The 18,918-nt window shown below is 40.3% G+C and overlaps 1 protein-coding gene across 2 annotated transcripts in view; it reads left to right on the plus strand.

The window, feature by feature from the left end:
• The window catches only part of LOC101044378 (flavin containing dimethylaniline monoxygenase 5), a 34,314-nt gene extending 19,603 nt beyond the window's left edge, over nucleotides 1-14,711 (plus strand). For both annotated transcript variants that reach the window (XM_039459843.2, XM_074390153.1), the window contains exons 7-9: nucleotides 4,411-4,763; nucleotides 10,922-10,994; nucleotides 13,756-14,711. In XM_039459843.2, the coding sequence (XP_039315777.2) occupies nucleotides 4,411-4,763; nucleotides 10,922-10,994; nucleotides 13,756-14,101 (772 nt within the window). In that variant the 3' untranslated portion in view covers nucleotides 14,102-14,711. The remainder of the gene's footprint in view (nucleotides 1-4,410; nucleotides 4,764-10,921; nucleotides 10,995-13,755) is intronic.
• The last annotated feature ends 4,207 nt before the right edge of the window (nucleotides 14,712-18,918 follow it).

The following is an 18,918-nucleotide window of genomic DNA, read 5'->3' on the forward strand; positions in this document are numbered from 1 at the left end:
GAATCTGAAATCAGGTTTCTACTGTGTACCCACAGATGTCCAAGATCTATTGGTCTGTGGGTTTTTAGTCTAGACTTCTCTTTAGCATTAACCCTTAGCTCATTCCCCCAGGTATCAGTTCTTTTTACATGATGCCCAACAACAAAATGGTAGCTGAGGGCGGTGCATCATTTACTCATTGAGCACCTGTTATGAGCCAGCTATCATACGTGGGCATGAAATGCAGAGAGAAAAGACCATAGTAATGGGAATAGACATTACACTTACCTTTCTGAGAACTTTCTACAAGATAAACATCGCGCTACATGAGTTGCAGGCAGCATCTCACTTAATCCTCACAAGAGCCCCATCAGTTGGTTCTATTTTTGTTTCACAGTGAGGAGGTCTATGCAAACCTACCCCAAAGGCTGAGGAAGCTGAGAGGCTGAAGAAAGAAGCTGACAACCTCAGTTTCTTAGAAACATTTAATAGGGACTTACGAACAGAAGCCATATCTGCGTCTCAGGCAGTGGGGAGACAAGATGTTAGATCCCCATACCATTATCTCCCGACCCAGGATATCACGTGCCGTATATACTATAAGGGAGGGACACACATGCCTCAGAGAGAATGGGTAGGAGTTTGCCCTACAGGGGGGACTAAAGGTAAGCACATGCTCTTAAACAACAGAGTAACTGGAAATCTCAGAGGTATTACTGGAACTGAGGTTGATCAGAAGTCAATATGGTAGATTAGCGTCGAAGATGGAGTTGCTTTGGCCTCCACAATTTTCTATCTACATTTTACAAATATAAAAATTAAGACATAGAGAAACTAAGTAATTTTCCTGAGGGCAACATGAGTAATAAATGGCAGACTCAACAAATGGATCTTACCTTAAATACTCTAATGAGAAGAAAGAGAACAGAGTATAATAAAGAAATACACAGAGTGCTATGAAAGTTGAGGAGCCAGGGAGGGAAAACATTTCTAGAGGCTGATTCTAAATTTATTTCACCTCCAACTTTTTATTTTTTTAAATGTTCAGATCTATACAAAAGTTGCAAAATAATAAGTACAATCAGCACCCATATGCCCTTCACTGGATTCACCTGTTAACAGTTTGCTGTATTTGCTTCCTGTCTCCCCCTCTCTGTAGACAGATCCACACATGCAGAGCACACATACACAGGCACATTTTTTTCTGAAACCATTTGGGTACGCTGCAGTCATTAAGACACTTTAAATACTTCAGTGTGTATCATATAAGAAAAAGGGCAAGGAGGCTGAGGCAGGAGAATTGCCTGAACCCAGGAGGCGGAGGTTGCGGTGAGCCGAGATCGCGCCATTGCACTCCAGCCTGGGTAACAAGAGCGAAACTCCGTCTCAAAAAAAAAAAAAAGAAAAAGAAAAAGGGCATTCTCCTACATAACCATCGTATAATTATCACACTTGGGAAATTTAAAATACATTATCTAATACATTGGCAATATCCACAGTCGCCCCAATAATATTTCATATGGCTTTAAAAAAATCTTTTTAAATCTAGTATCCTGTCAGGTAATCAATCACACCATTACACAGTTGTCACATCTCTTTAATCTCTCTTAATCTAAAATAATTCTCTCTTTGACATGAGCTTCCTTTTAAGAACAGAAGGCATTGTTTTGTAGAAATTCACAATTTAGACTTGCATAGTTTTTCTCCTTTATTATATTCAGGTTAAATGTTTTTGACACAGAGACTACATAGGTGATGATCTCAGTGGGTCACATCAAGAGCAACATGAGATCAGTTTATCCCACAGTAATGATGCTAAATTTGATGACTTGTATAAGGTGGTATAGATACCACCAAGTTTCTCCAGTATAAATATATTTTTCCCTTCAAAGTTAATCAGTGGGGTGACATTTGGGAGACTGTGTTTCCCAAAAACCTTTCACCTAATTATTTTAGCATGCATGTTTTTGGTGGCTGCAAAATAAATTGAGGCTTTGTTGAATATAAGAGATAGCCAAACAAATAGAATAGGGGAATAGCATTCTAATTATAGGAACAAAGTCTTGGAATAGCAAAAAACACCTGCGTGTGGTCTGGTATGGCTGGACTATATATACAGCAAAGATGGAAGAGTGACTGAATACATGTCCAGGTTCATCAGGCATGAAAACCTTTGCTCTGCTAAATAAAAAGTGTGGAATGAGCTGGGCATAGTGGCTCACACCTGTAATCCAAGCACTTTGGAGGCCAAGGCGGGTGGATCACCTGAGGTCAGGAGTTCAAGACCAGCCTGACCAACATGGTGAAACCCTGTCTTTAAAAAAATAATAATAAATAAATAAATAAATAAATAATAAAAAAGTGTGGAATGAAGACAGTCCAAAGCCATTCCAAGATTTAGGCAATGGAGTTACATAATAATAAATACATTTTAGAATGACCATTTTGAAAATAGTGTGGGAGTGAGATGGGACAGGAGGTTCTAAAGACAACTGTATCATCCATCTGAGATAAAGAGTAGATCAACCTATTCTGGTTGTTAAGAGGAGAAAGGGAAAAGGCTTGGTCACCAGATATAAGACTCATAGTTTTCTGAGTTGGGCAGCTATATGGATGGATGGTGGTATTGCTGGTGAAAAGGGGTAAGTTTGGAGAAAAAGATGAAATCATGAGGTTGGAATGCAGAATACAATCGACCTAGTGTCAAACCATAACTAAATGCAACAAACCAATAGTGGTAATTTAAATATATAAAATTCCTGAGGCCAGGACAGCTCTGTCTGAAGTTGAGTTCACTTAGTATTCAGGCAGTAAGACTGTTTTTCAGGCCAGGCGCCGTGGCTTATGTCTGTAATCCCAGTAATTTGGGAGGCTGAGGCGGGTGGATTATGAGGTCAAACATTTGAGACCAGTCTGGCCAACATGGTGAAACCCCATCTCTACTAAAAATACAAAAATTTGCATTTTAGGCATGGTGGCATGTGCCTGTAGTCCCAGCTACTTGGGAGGCTGAGGCAGGAGAATTGCTTGAACCTGGGAGGTGGAAGTTGCAGTGAGCCAAGATTGTGCCACTGAATTCCAACCTGGGCGACAGAGAGACTTTGTAGAAAGTCTCTAAATTTAGATGCGCACAGTTTTTTTTCCTTTATCGTATTCAGGTTAAATGTTTTTGGCACATAGACTACACAGGTGACGTTGATCTCAGTGGGTCACATGAAAACCACATGATGTCAGTTTATCCCACAGTAACGATGCTAAATATAATCACTATATAAGGTGGTATAGATAAGGTGAGAAGGAGTAGGTATTTTTCGAAAAAAAGGAAAGGAAAAGAGATGGCTTTTTAGAAAGATCCGTGACACTGGAAACCACCCTTATTATTATTAACAGAAAGTAATGGGAGGCCGGGCGCGGTGGCTCACGTCTGTAATCCCAGAACTTTGGGATGCCGAGGTGGGTGGATCACAAGGTAACAAGATCAAGACCATCCTGGCCAACATGATGAAACCCCGTCTATACTAAAAACACAAAAATTAGCCGGGTATGGTGGTGCACTCCTGTAGTCCCAGCTACTCAGGAGGCTGAGGCAGGAGAATCGCTTCAACTTGGAAGGCAGAGATTGCAGTGAGCAGAGATTACGCCACTGCATTCCAGCCTGGTGACAGAGCAAGACTTCGTCGAAAAAAGCAATTACTTTTGCACCAACCCAGTGTTTCCAGTATCTGTGTCCTGTGCTGTCCCTAGGAAACAGTAACAGGCCGAAAGCACCCCCAAGATAATTCATTGAAAACAACTTTGAGATAAATTCTAAAACCCTAGGCTGTGTAACATTAGACAAGTCATGTAACTTTTCTAGGCCTCGATTTCCTCATTTATAAAACCTGGATCATGACACCTATTCTACTTCCTTCATAGAGTTTTGAGAGAGTCAAATAAGTTAATGCATGTAAAAGCAACTTATAAACTGTAAATTGCTACATACATGTAATTTATTATATAGTTTGGAAAATAGTGGCCTAAACTTAGCTCTTGACCCTTTGAAACAGGAAATGAGACTGAACAGAATGTTGGCAGTTTACTTCTGTCAGGCTTCTTGATATGAGGATAGAAACTACTGGCCTGTGCCCTTATCATATCACGTACAGAACATTACTGTAACTTGAGAAACCATAATGCACTCCTGAGACAAGACTCTTCTTCCTTCACTCCTCCAACACTCTCCCTTTCAATGCCAACCAGGGTCCAACTTCAGCTCTGATCTTGGTCTGTGCCAAGCTAGTGTAAATCAGACCTTTCCCAAACTTCATGCATTGACCAAGGTCAAGATTATTGGCATATTGTTTACCTCCACCGAAGCAAAATTTTACTTACATGGTACTGATTGCTTTTTCTCTCATCTCTCCTTCACTTGATCTTTACCACCGCTCGCAGAGCTCTGAGTCAGCATCCAACCGTAAATGATGACCTGCCAAATCGTATCATCTCTGGCGTGGTGAAAGTGAAAGGAAATGTGAAGGAATTCACAGAGACAGCTGCCATATTTGAGGATGGCTCCAGGGAGGATGACATTGATGCTGTCATCTTTGCGACAGGCTATACCTTTGCCTTTCCTTTTCTGGAAGATTCTGTCAAAGTGGTCCAAAACAAGATATCCTTGTATAAAAAGGTCTTCCCTCCCAACTTGGAGAGGCCAACTCTTGCAATCATAGGCTTGATTCAGCCCTTAGGAGCCATTATGCCCGTTTCAGAGCTCCAAGGACGCTGGGCCACTCAGGTCTTTAAAGGTAAGTGACCATGCAAATAGACTATTTAATGACCTGGTGATATGTTTACCTCTGTTTAGGTACTTGTTTTTAAATAGCTAGAGACAGCATGTATGATTACAGCAGTGCCTAGCACAAAGTTGGTACAGAAAAATCTATTTTTGAGTGAATCTAAAGTAGCAATTTATAACCATGGACATACATCACACCTGGGAAATTTTTCCAAGCTATGCATGCTTTGACAACATCCTTGCTGATGCTTATTTAGTAAGTCTGGGGTGGGGCAGTTATAAAATCTTTGAGAAAAATGTTCCCCAGTGATTCCAATGTGCACTCCCAATTAGAATTTACTCATCTAGATTTTAGGCAACTGGCATATATTTGTGAAGTAAAATAGTTTTATCTTCTTTCATTATAGATAAAATAAAATATAGAAATGGTATGACTTGATTTAGGCCAAAAATTAAGAGCTGGTTGGAGACTAGTTTATAATGTAGGGTAGTCAACCTCCTAAATTCTGTTTCCCTTTATTTTCCCTCTTTCAGTTTTGGCTGGGAGTACATGAAAAAAAAGGGGGGGAGGGGTGAGTAGGTTTAATATGAGTCAGTAGAATGATATAGCATTCAAACAAATAATTTAGCATCATTAAAAACTATAATTTTTTTGAACTATCAACTTTAACACCATTGCTTCTTTAACAACATTACAATTGTTCTCTAGACTGGCCAGACCACACCTAATGATACATTTTTAAAGTGAAGCTGGAGCGCATTAAATAAGGAGAGAGAAAAATGGTTTAAGGGGTTTGAAAACATGCCATTTGAAGTACAACTGAAAAAGCTGGAGAGAGATTCAGCTTGGAGAAGATAAACTTCAGGAGAGCTAGGAGAGTTCCCTTCAAATATCTGAAGGAATGGCCCATGGAAGAAGGATTGGAATTACTCAGTATAGCTTCAAAGGGTCAAACCAGAATCAAGGAGTGAAATCTTGAGGGTTGCACATCAGCTTACCATTAAGAACAAATCTAAAACCTTTTCCTATCAGCCTGTGCCATTTCATGATGGGACTGGCAGCTTCTGAAATTCTAAGCAGAATAGGAAAAGGATGCCAAATGCCTGGGTGCTCATTGGGCCGGGGGCGGAAGGGGTGTGAAGGAAATTCAGGTCTCAGAATAGAGAGAAGCGAGACGGTGTTTAAGGGTCCTTCCAAAGAAGAAATTCACTGATTCTTTGGTTGTTATAACAAAATTTGCTATTGTTACTAGCAATCAATTAAAACTATTCAGTGTTCCTGTTGGAATTACAGCCTTTTTTTGTTTTCCCTAGCAAAAATCTTCATGGTAGCAGCGAAGAAAGGAAGCAATGGTGTTAAAGTTGATGGTTCAACAACCTTTCTAAATTTCTCCAAATTTCTGTCACTCCCAGTCCTATCCAGCAGAGTATGTACTGCCTGAGAGCACTATGCAAGTAGCCAAATGCAAGTAGCCCATTAGCTTGGCCTAATTCTAGTCATATTAAAGTGACCTTTCAATTGGCTCAATTAAATAAAGGGAGAACAGTTCATTAAAACAGGCTACAGCATCTCACTACACTTTAAGAAACTCTTTTTCAGGAGCAAGTGAATTATTGATAGGAAATAAGAGGAGTATTTGCAGGACTCTGCATTATGGCTACGAGATTAGGGGATCCTAGGGAAAATGTACAAACAACCCAGCTTCCTATGCTATCAGAAGCCTAGTGCTAATTCCTCCAGCTTTTTTCTAATACCTGAAAGGAAGAAATCTTCAGAATTCTATAACTCTACTAGACTTCCAACAGGAACCCTGGTTTTTTATTCTGTCCATGGCCAATCTGTCTGCCTCCCACATTCTTACCTTTCTCTTCCCTGCATTCTCCCTTCACGATGCCAATTTTAAACCCTTTGGATTAGCCGGGTTTTCCCATTTTTTCCTGTCTGCCCAAGAAAGCCTGCCTCCTTCCTTGTCTGTCCCCTGCCAAACCCTATGTTCCTTCTTCCTCTGTTGTCTGGAATTATTGTTCTCTTGTGAAGAAAATACTCCACTCTTTTCTGGAACACTGAATTTGCTTCCTTGCCTTGGCTGAAATGAAACAGTTTCTTTTTCCTTTGCCTCTTTTGCAGCTCTTGCAAGTGTTTTATTTTCACTCAGCAACTTTCTTTCCTTGAAAACAGACATCAAGTTACACCAGCTCTCTGGCTCACAAGAAGGCAGTATGTCATAGCATGGCATTCAAGTCCCTCCACAAATTGGATACAGCCTCGTTTCAGGCCCAGTGTTTCACTAGTCTTTACTTCCTGCAATCCTCCGGGTGCACTGGATGATGTACCCACTAAGCAGCAAACACAGCAGGTGCCCTTGTACCCTGTGCTTTTGCTTCCACTGTCCTTTCTTCTTGATATGCCCTCCCTTTACCTTTTATTTGTATAGAAAAGGTCTATGTGTATTTCTTCCCTCCCTTAGTAGCCTAGTGATAGCTCTTTATGTAAAGGACGCATGTTTATATGCCTTTGAATTGCAAGCCTAGACAAATGCCTAGCACATAAGAGGTATCTAATAAATCTCTATTCTAATAAATACCAGTTTAGCCTTGAGGTAACTGAAGTTCTAAATTCTCTTGTAGAAACTTCTTATTTGAGGATCTCAGCTTATGGGCGACCTTAGCCAATTCTGAGTTATGTTAAAAGCCTGGACTGGACTGGAACTGCAGAATGGCAGCCAGATCTCTTCTCTCATAACATTAGCTCTACACTGAAACGTGGCGGGGCAAGTCAGGATTACACAAATACAACCTGCTTTAGGCCGACAGCAGACTGAAGGCCTACGAGCACAGAACTAGAGTTCAGGCTCTCTTCCTTCCCACCTTGTCTTGGATCCATTGGAAGACCCTCCTCACAGTTCTTCAGCATTGTTCAGATAGCATATACTGACCTCTTGAAATGTACCAGGCCCTCTGCTAGGGGCTAGAGATGCAAATATGACCAAACAGAAAATCCCCATCTTTCTAGAATGCAGAGTCAAGCAAGGAAGACTGTATTAGTCTGTTCTCATGCTGCCAGAAAGAACTGCCTGAGGCAGTTCATAAAGGATAGAGGTTTAATTGACTCACAGTTCTGCATGGCCGGGAGGCCTCAGGAAACTTAGAGTCAGGGTGGAAGGCACCTCTTCACAGGGCTGCAGGAGAGAGAATGAGTATGGAGTGAAGGGGGAAGACCCTCATAAAACCATCAGATCCCGTGAGAATTCAGTATCACGGGAAGAGCATGAGCAGCATGCGGGTAACCACCTGGTGATTAAATCACCTCCCACCAGTTCCTTCCCATGACACATGGGATTATGGAAACTACAACTCAGGATAAGATTTGGGTGAGGACACTGCCAAACCATATTAAAGACAGACAAGTAAACAGACACTTAATGATTTGTTCATTCAGCAGATATTTAACTATATCCTAAGCAAGTGCTCCAGTAACAATGCAGAAGAGCTGCCATGGGAGCAATGGGCCATAAGTACCCAATTTCCCCACAACGACATAGGAATTTACTAAAAGGACAAGGAAATCTCGGCCATGGAAGGGAAATAATCACTACTATTTATGCAAAGTTAGAGAAAGTGACAGAACAAATAGGGTTCTGGGAACTGCAAGTAGTTCAAAATGCTGGTAAAGAAAGTGTTACAGGAATGGAGGAAAATGAAGCTAGAGATATGCACAGGCAATATCGAGAATTTTGCACTTCATATACACGGTAGACACCCACTGAAGGATGTTACCTGGAAGAGGAGTCAAATCATGTTTGCAGTTTAGAAGATACGTTAGAGGGGAGTAAAATGGGAAATAGATCAGGAAGAGCCTTCATAAAAGCCTCAGTAAGACATCATGAGGGCTTTAAACGAAGGTAATGACAATCCAAAGGAATTGGAGGAGCCAGACTTAAATGAAATTTCACAGGCAAATCTGAAGAATTTGGTGTGACAGAAGCATGCTGGAGAAGAGAGACAGAAGAGAATCTGTTCAAGTGTTGAGGCCATTCATCTGAATTGGGAATCTAAGATGGGGAGCAAGACATGGAGGGAGATAAGAAATATGCTAAAACTAATGTGTCTAAACAAAGAAACACTGCAAAAAGAAAATGTATGAATTAAGCCATAACTGCACCACAGGGTATACAGGTAAAAAGATGTATACACCTTTAAAATTTTTAAAAAATTTTTTACATTTTTTCACCCCATGAGATCTAGACTAAGATGTATATACCTCATTATCTATCTATCTAGAGACAGATAGAGAAATAAATAAGTAGGGTTTTTTGTTCTTTTTCTTTCTTTCTTTTATGAATTGGGATTGGAATCACAATCACGAAAGAGAACTCCTCCTTCATGTTTCTAGCTAATAAAAGTAAAACCCGTGTTCAACCTGAGAAAGCTGATTAGAAAAAGAAAGAAAACTTGCGGTTTTAGAGAATTTGGAAATTAACTTTAAGATGCATTTCTTCGAAGAGACCTATGATTAATCTTAAATGAAGCATTTCAGTATTTCCTAACTGATTTATGAAGATAAGTAATAATTCCCATGGCTAAAATGTCAAAACACATGGAAAACCACAGAAGCCTATTTCAGAGTGTGGAACTCTGAGTTCCGTATTTTAGGAGGGATACACCAGGATAGTTATTAGAGTATGCTCAGGGAAGGGCAGCCAAGATGGCAGAGAATGTGAAACCCATTATATGGGAAACTTGCACTGTTCAGCCTGATAATGAGAAGACTGAAAGGAGTTATGATCATTGTTTCCAAATGTTTCAAGAGCCGTCATATATTAAGATCAATCTCTGTGGCTCCACAAGGCAGAACCTGGTCCAATGGTACAAAGGCAAAGAGTCAGATCTTGGAGTCTATAAAAAATAATAATGTTCCAGCAGCTAGAGCAGTCAAATAATTCTATCATCACCTCAGATATAATTATTGTAGATACCCATCACCAGAGATGTTTAAGGAGGAGTGAGATAACCACCAGGTTAGAGTACTTGTAGAAAGAACGCTTGTATCAGGTAAAATGTATTACAATTCTGAAATTCTACATTCCAGAATTTTGTGAAATATAGAATATAATTCCAGTCAACCTTAGGACTGGATGTGGCCAAAATCTTCTACATGGCGTAGTCCTACGTAGAGGGGCATACAACTAATTGTGTAAGCTTAGCATTATTCACACTGACTTACATTCAGCCTTTGTCTAGCCCTGTCCTTGGTGTGTAATTCCTACTACTGGAACTGTTTATGCATTTGTACTTAAGTTTATCAGTCAAGATTAGGTATTATGAATTCCTCTTGGCCTTAACCCCTGCTCTTATCAAAGAAACAAGTTTAGAAGGTGAGGTTTAACTTCCACGGGACTTGAGGCATAAAATATGATTAAGATTTTATTTTGGCCAGGTGTGGTGACTCACACCTGTAATCCCAGCACTTTGGGAGGCCGAGACGGGTGGATCACCTGAGGTCAGGAGTTCAAGACCAGCCTGACCAATATGGTGAAACCCTGTCTCTACTAAAATTACAAAAAAAATTTAGCCAGGTGTGGTGGTGTGTGCCTGTAGTCCCAGGTACTCTGGAGGCTAAGGCAGAAGAATCATTTGAACCCGGGAGGTGGAGGTTGCAGTGAGCCAAGATCACACTATTGCACTACCTGGGTGACAGAGCGAGACTCTGTCTCAAAAAAAAAAAAAAAGATTTTATTTTTACTTCCTTCTCTTTCTGTGACATAAGGCCCCTTTGTTATCAAGAATACAGGTTACAGGTGTGTTTCCTCACTCCCCTGCCCTTTAACTTTGTAACTGATTTTCCATTTACTTTTAAGGCCATTTTCTCATGTCTGTATATTTTTTTCCCAATTGAAAGAGTACATGAAGGAGGAGGCAGGTATCGGTTGGAAGTCAGAGTAGGGGAAATCTCTTCCAAAGCAGAGTGAGTACAGGAAGCTACAGATGTTAATAGTATACTGTGGTGGCGGTAGAGTAAGGTGTTCGAGTGGACTATAACCTCTTTGAGTACAGGAAACCATCTGTATTTCTCTGAATTCCCCATAGCATAGTAATTGTTTATAGGATTATACGATTATTGTTCCTACTGAGGTAATTTTACAGTGAAAATTTTAATTTTATCTTTAGGGCTAAAAACACTGCCTTCACAGAGTGAAATGATGGCAGAAATATCTAAAGCTCAAGAGGAAATTGAAAAAAGGTAAGAAAATGTCCCAAGAAGATATACGGTTACTATTTCTACTTATTTTTTAATAAGAGAAATATCGTAATTTATTTAACTTCCTCATTTTAGCTTAAGGAGTTAGATTCTATCTTGAAGAAAAATGGAAAAATAGTTTGTGACGATACAATGGAGAAATAGCACTAGTAGTCTGAATATGGATGAGAAGGGAGAGAAACGTTTTAGGTGTTTACGATCCTGTGTTTAATGCCTTAAAAAAAAGTCACATAGGAAAAAGCATATGGAAAGAAAATCAGGTGTATTATTTTTGTGAGGATTACCTGAAGTGCTAGCGGAGCTGCCGCAGGAAGGAAGTGACGGTGAATGAATGAGAGGCAGCTAGGAGTGAATCACAGATCTGTAGGTAGATTTACAAGTCTGCAGGGCTGCGTTGCGGGCTACGTTCGTGCGACAGCACACTCAAGTCACAGTGGCTCATGGTATGCATAGTCCTTGTGACCTGGGAACATGGTAACAGCTAGCTGCTTAGTGTTTTGGTGAACACAATCATTTAGCAGTCTGGATTTCAGAACTTAAGCTCAACTGCTGGGTGTTTTTTATTTGGACAAAGTGGAAATTGACAGTAAGTCTATACATTTCTGTGGAAAAGTGAGAGGCACAATTGTTCCAGGCCTAAAGAGGTGGTTATCTTCAACTGATTATACTAGCAGAACTCTCCCTTGTCTGGGAGGAGGAGAAAGTAAGTTTTTATTTAATTCCGTTATCAATTCCAGGTGCTCTCCTATTTTCCTCCTTCCTTTCACTGCCAAACTTCTCCACTATATTTTCTAAATTCTCACCTTTTGCTCCCTCCTAAGCCTCTGCATTGTTAACTTCCAACCTTACTCCTGAAACTGCTCTCTTAAAGGTCATCTGTCAGCACTTTGGGAGGCCGAGGCGGGTGGATCACGAGGTCAAGAGATCGAGACCATCCTGGTCAATATGGTGAAACCCCGTCTCTACTAAAAATACAAAAAATTAGCTGAGCATGGTGGCGCGTGCCTGTAATCCCAGCTACTCAGGAGGCTGAGGCAGGAGAATTGCCTGAACCCAGGAGGCAGAGGTTGTGGTGAGCCGAGATCGCGCCATTGCACTCCAGCCTGGGTAACAAGAGCGAAACTCCGTCTCAAAAAAAAAAAAAAAAGGTCATCTGTGACCAACTTGATTTTCCTTCCTCTCACTACTGAATTTGATGCTTTTAAACATTTCTTCCTTCTTGGAGTGCTTCCTTTTCGGGCACTACATGATCTTATTTTTAACTTTCCTCATCTCTTTCCTTTGATTTATTTTTGTTTAATCACCTTCTGATCATAAGCAGTAACCCACGGATATAATATAACCTTTATTAAGGGCCAACTACATGTATACATTGATTTATATGAGTTTATTTAATCTGGATAATCAAGGCAGGAGCTAGTGAACCTCTTTTGTGAAACCTTCAGGAATACTATAGCTTCTTTTTTTTCTTTTTGAGATGGGGTCTCAGTCTGTCACCCAGGCTAAAGTAAAGTGGCACGATCTCGGCTCACTGCAGCCTCCACTTCCCGGGGTCAAGCAATTCTCCTTCCTCAGCCTCCCGAGTAGCTGGGACTACAGGCACACACCAACAATGCCTGGCTAATTTTGGTGTTTTCTGTAGAGATGGGGTTTCACCATGTTGCCCAGGCTGAGCTTGAACTCGAGCTCAAAGTGATCCACCTGCCTGGGCCTCCCAAAGTGCTAGGATTACAGGCGTGAGCCACCACGTCCAACCTCGTGAATACTGTAGCTCTTAACCTACTTTACAAGATAAATAAATGCATGCCTACAAACCCTTGAGCCAACATAATGTTCGTAAGGGAAAGCTCTCAAATTCTTTACTGCTTTACTTTTTCTCTCCTAAATCTAATTCCTTTTCAATACATTCCTACTTGACCCTCTATCAGGTCCTGTGAAATTCCATCTCACCAGTTCTACCTCCAAGTTATTTTCTATCTTTTTTTTCCTGTCCCTATTCTTGGATTCTTTAATTTCAATTAGCTGGACTTGGCTTTTCTCTTCCTCTCTGTCCTACATTCCTTCTTTTCATTACACAAAGTAAAAAGGGAAAGTCACTCATTATTAGCTCACCAAATCCCACTCCGCCACACAGATATCACTGTTAACCAACCACATTTTCCCCCTAGTAAGTTCTTTTAAATCTTTAAATCTGCGCTTGGTGTAATCATTTTGTTTGTCTGCATTTGGAGGGCTACTTCCTCTTGTGGAATAAGTCACCCTCCGTCATCCTTCAGGATCCCAAATTAACACTGGCAGTGGGAAGTCCTACCCTGTCGACCCTGCCATTGCTATCTGATGGAAATAATTGAGGATGCCATATTTGAGAATTTTTGTGGTGGGTTTTCTCTCTCATAACATCAGAGTCCTTTGTATCTGGATGTGCTACATACCTGCCCTCATCTTACTTGTATCTTTCACACCCTTCAAGAACCTAACAATTACAGCTCTCTTTTAACTATCCCCTCTCCACGTTTCTGTTTAGCAGTCTGAAACCACTCAGAACTCTCTGCTTCACGTTTATCTGTCTTACCTCCTTTTGTAGATCCTAAGATCCTGAAGGACAGTGACAAATGTTTTCTTTCTTCTCTATATTCCACAGCTCCTAGTCGGATATTGAGCCAATAGCAGGCACTCAGAAGACAGTCATTGATTGACTGATTGAATTATTGACAGGCCCTGATTTCTGTCTTCTCTACTTTAGGTATGTGGAGAGCCAACGCCATACCATTCAGGGAGACTACATAGATACCATGGAAGAGCTCGCTGATTTGGTGGGAGTCAGGCCCAATCTGCTGGCTCTGGCCTTCACTGACCCCAAGCTGGCATTACACTTATTACTGGGACCCTGCACTCCAATCCACTATCGTCTGCAGGGCCCTGGAAAGTGGGATGGGGCTCGAAAAGCTATCCTCACTACAGAGGATCGTATCAGGAAGCCTCTGATGACAAGAGCAGTTGAAAAGAGTAGTTCTATGACTTCAACAATGACAATAGGCAAGTTTATGCTGGCTTTTGCCTTCTTTGCTATAATTATGGCTTATTTCTAGTGGGTCTATTGTCACTGCCCCATTTTTCACTGGGAAGCTTGATCTAGAGATGCCTTCAGAATCTGACAAGACCGACTCCTGGTTTTCTGGGAGTCAGAAAATCTACTTTTCTGTCTCTTTCAAAAGCATTAATTCACTTTCCTTTTTCCTACAATGAAACCTATTTTTCATTTGTATTAATTCATCTCCCGTCCAATCATGATCCATCAGTCTTTCTTCTGGTAATCCCTAGACTGTGAGCTCAGGTACTCTTAGTCATCTTCATATGTCCTTAGCACAGTTCTTGACATGTGGTAGGTGCTTAATAAATCTTTGTTGTTTATCAAATGTTACGGTAGGGAGAGTAAGTCAGTAAGTCGGCATCTGTATAAAATTGCTTACCCCATGTAACTCTTCTTCTGATAGATTTGATTTTCTTTTAGAAGCTCACTTTTTTTTCATATTGTAACTCAATGTTTCCTGAGAGATAAGAGAAATAATGGTCTTATAATAGTTGCATGCATCTAAGATAAGAAATACAGATATTAAGACATTTTGTTTCACTTGCTCTTCACTAGTGTACTTGATACATCGTCTTTATTTTCTGAATAAAGAAATTACTTTCAACTTTCCAGGCTCATAGTCATTCATAATCTATCATCTGCCAATGAGATCGAGTTGGCTGAAAAATTTGGGATTTTAAATTAGCTGTCCTACCATTTTAAATCTCTTTGTTCCCATATGAGGATCCAACAAGACTTTATCTTAGGAAATATAATAAGTAGCTTCCACATACACTGTTGCAGTATGGTCTACAAATGTGATTTGATTCCTCTTCCCCCACTCTAATTTTCTCCCCTTTTCTCCTCCCTTACATGGAGTCTAAGTAATAAGTATTTGAACAAGTCATTTATGTATTAAATCAGAATTGACAACATTCTGCTTCTACCAGTGTTTCTCATCTCATACAGTGTAGTTCTGAAAAACAGAGCAAACAAAATGGAAAGCAGGGACTTGGGTTTACATCCCAGTGCTGCTGATCATTCTGTTTTCTCATCTGTGGGAGTTTCACTCTGTTCTTGTCACACAGAGAAACTAAGTGTCCGCTGTCAGGCACACTGAACTCCGGTGATGTTCATAAAATAGCTGTTGTATGTTTGTATTTATATTGCTGCCTATTACTTAACAACAGGATAAATTTGAACAACTGAAAAGAAAAACATTAGAGAAAAACATTAGAGTGTATTATCTTTCCTAATACAAAACATGTAAGAGAACCAGAAATGTGAGAACTACAACTTCTTCTTAATTATTTAAGCATTTGGACAATTGCCTGCCATTTCACCGAATTTACCTGTGGAATGCCTTTTGAGAATTAGAGAAATGAAAACTGATATTACTTCCCAGGTATTTTGCTTTCCCTAATCCTTGAGATACTGGAGATTTATCATCTATTAAAATGGACCTAGTATTTTTAAATCTGCAGATGAAAAGCAAATTGAATGTCTCTTGCTTCCTTTTCTTTCTTTTAACATATAAATTTGTCTTTTAGCATGTAAATTTGTTGAATTAACAGTCCTTTGATAATATAATTCCTAGTTATCGGCAATAAGTATGGCAGTTTCTTTTTTAAATTATGAGTATAATTCTAAATTAATTGATTCTCTCATTGTACATATTTATATATGGTTACAAAAAAAATCATTGATTAATAATTTTTTAGTTCAACCAAGCTGAAAGATGTGAATAGGAAACTGAACTCAAAAAAACTTAAGATACAAATTTCTTGTTACTGATGAATGTCTAATAATATTCATCAATTTACCGTATCTTGTAATTATATTAAAAGCTTCTATCATTTTCCTAATTATTTTAAAGCTGATTACAAAAATATATATATTCATATCCTTTGGAATTTGAAAGGAAAAATTACAATATGATTTGGGGAATATTCTGTACCTTTGAATTGGCTCTGTCTTCCTGCAGGTGAGCGGAATCACTACTATTTCTCTGCCTGTATAAAAACTATGAAAAGATTAAAATCAATGGTATTTGTTTTAAAATAATTAATTTACTCAATGGTTCAGTACTCTCTTGTGTATAAACGTGTATCTTTTGCTAAAGCTGATTTTATTAATAGTATGGTTATTTTTTAAAACTTATGAATAATTTTCATACAATAAAAACTAACTTTTTTATCAATCACTGTACTACAGTCAAGATGCAGACCTGTTCCATACCTCCCCTTCAAAATTTCTTCATGCTCCGTTGTAGCCAATCACTCCCCACCCCTCATCTACAACTCCTGGCAAACACTCATCTGTACTACCATATAGTCTTTCTTTTTCCAGAAAGTCACATAAGTGGAGCCTGACTTCTTTTGCTTCCCATAATGTATTTGAGATTCATCAATATTATTGTATATATCAAGTTATTCCTTTTTATTACGTAGTATTCCATTGATAGCTATGCTACACTGTAATTATTGATTCGCCAGGTGTATTAGTCTGTTTTCACACAGCTATAAAGACATATTTGAGACTAGGTAACTTATAAAGAAAAACGGTTTAATTGACTTACAGTTCTGCATAGCTGGGGAGGCCTTCAGAAACTCACAGTTATGGTGGAAGGGGAAGCAAGCACGTCTTACATGGCAGCAGGCAAGAGACAGTGAGAGTGTGAATGAAGGAGGAACTGCCGAACCTTTTAAAACCATCAGCTCTGGTGAGAATTCACACACTATCACAAGAATAGTATGGGGGAAATTGGCTTCCCTCCCTTGACATGCAGGGGTTATAGGTCCTTCCTTCAACACGGGGCATTACAATTTGAGATGAGATTTGGGTGGGGACACAGAGCCAAACCATATCCTCAGGTGATGGACATTCATGTTTTTTCCACTGTAGGGTTTCTGTTTTATCTATTATATGAATAAAGACATATATGTGTTTACAGGTTTTTGTGTGAACTTGCTTGGATAAATACCCAGGAGTAGGAGTTACTATGCTGCATGATTAAGCGAATGTTAACTTTATAAAAAAGATCTGATTGTTTTTTGAAACAGTAGCCATCAAGATCAGATGTTATACCTATCCTTGGTGGTAAGTGGAGGATGAAAGTTGATGAGTGGAGATGGGAATGTAAGCCTCCAGATGCCCAGTTTAACCTGTCATCCAGTTCTGTAAAATCAATATACTCTTGCCCCATTCTCACATCCTCACCTCTCAGAGGAAGTGAGCTCTGGTTAGTAGTGTGATTAAAAGCTTGCATGTGCGGCTGCCCATGTTATTTTCCTGTTTATCAGGCAGAATGGTTGATCTGAGGAGACCAGTGACAATGACATTCTAGATACGGTAACATCAGGACAACCCCCATCCATTACTTTTCCTATTACCTCCTTCTTTTCCTTCCCTCTAGAAACAAAGGAGAGCATTGGGGTGACAGCAATAAATCTAAAGGGAACAATTATACTGATACTGGTTAAGTGGATCTTGTATCTTTACCAACTCATTCCTGAATGTAAGGAAAATAAAAAGAATTTGGGACTAAGGAGAAGAATTAATTCTTCCTACAGTGTCACATTATATTTGTTCTGTGTCTAAAACATGCGATATTCAGAGTTGACTTTTATTATTAACTGTTGAGTGACTCACAAATGCTGCTAGGGCAGAGCAGAGCAGAACAGTGTCATGGATAATCTTCCAAAGCAGATCATCCAAAAGTCACTTCCGTTTAGCTGTGCAAAAGCAGTTTCTCTCCTTAAGCGTTCCATTGGCTCACATACTTCGTTTCTGCTCATCTCATTTGACTACTGCAAGGAAATACATACCCAGGACATATTATCTGGCGTGGTGAAACCACCTTGGGGTCAGAGAACAGAGCACTACTCAAGTCAAGGTTTAGTGTATTATACCTTCCAGGGCCTTGTTCCGGGTCCCACCGCAAGGAACTGACGGGCGGAGGGAGAAAGGTAGCGGTAAGCAAGAAGGATGTGCTCACACAGCAAACACTTTGGGGCTAAGCTGCAGTAAAATCGTACCTTTTTTTTTTCTTTTTTTCTGTAAACTGTCTTTGGTTTATGAGCCAGAGAATGAGTTGATAAGAGGCAGAGCAAAAAATGGGGAAGCAGTGCGTTTGTTGGACTTAAGTGGGCTGCCAACTACATAACATAAAAAATGAACTTTTCAACAAATAGAGCTGCTCACTCCGAAAGGCTGGCCTGTGTCGCCTGGGGTTTCCCATCATTGGGCGTGTTTAAGCCTAAGGGGCATATCTTGTTAGAAATGTATCGCCGTCAACGGGATTCCTGCATCCTTCATTCCGCAAACGCGTATGAAAAGTGCGCTCTGTATGTGAAAAGGAATCAGTCCGGATCTTCTCTCTGCCCGCTCTCAAAGCAGCGCTTCTCACACACGTTCATGGGATCTTGTTAAAATGCACATCCCGAACCCTGGAGCCTCAGCTCCTGTGTTCCTAACAGGCTCCCAGGCGATGCCAACGCTGCTAGTCCGTGTAACACGGAGGGATAAACGTTTCCAGTAGGGAATGAGGCATACGAATAACTATAATACAGAGTAAGAGTCTGTAAGTGCCTTAGATTTCCGTTGTTGTCACCGAACAGCCGGACCCGCCCGGCCCTGGGGCCGTCTTCGCCCTCCCGACACCTGCAGCGCCCCTGCTCCGTGTTCGCTGTCGCTCTCCTCCTGGGGTTTTCTCTCTCCGGAGGTTTCCGCTGCGTCTGCCGTTTCTTAGCCTAGCAGAGTCCTCGTGCGCCTCCCGACCTTTTGCTCCTTCGTCCGGGCGACCTCCCGAACGCCCCGTCCGGCCTCTTCCCCGCG

Source organism: Saimiri boliviensis, chromosome 19, assembly GCF_048565385.1.
Source record: "Saimiri boliviensis isolate mSaiBol1 chromosome 19, mSaiBol1.pri, whole genome shotgun sequence".
Lineage (NCBI taxonomy): Eukaryota > Metazoa > Chordata > Mammalia > Primates > Cebidae > Saimiri > Saimiri boliviensis.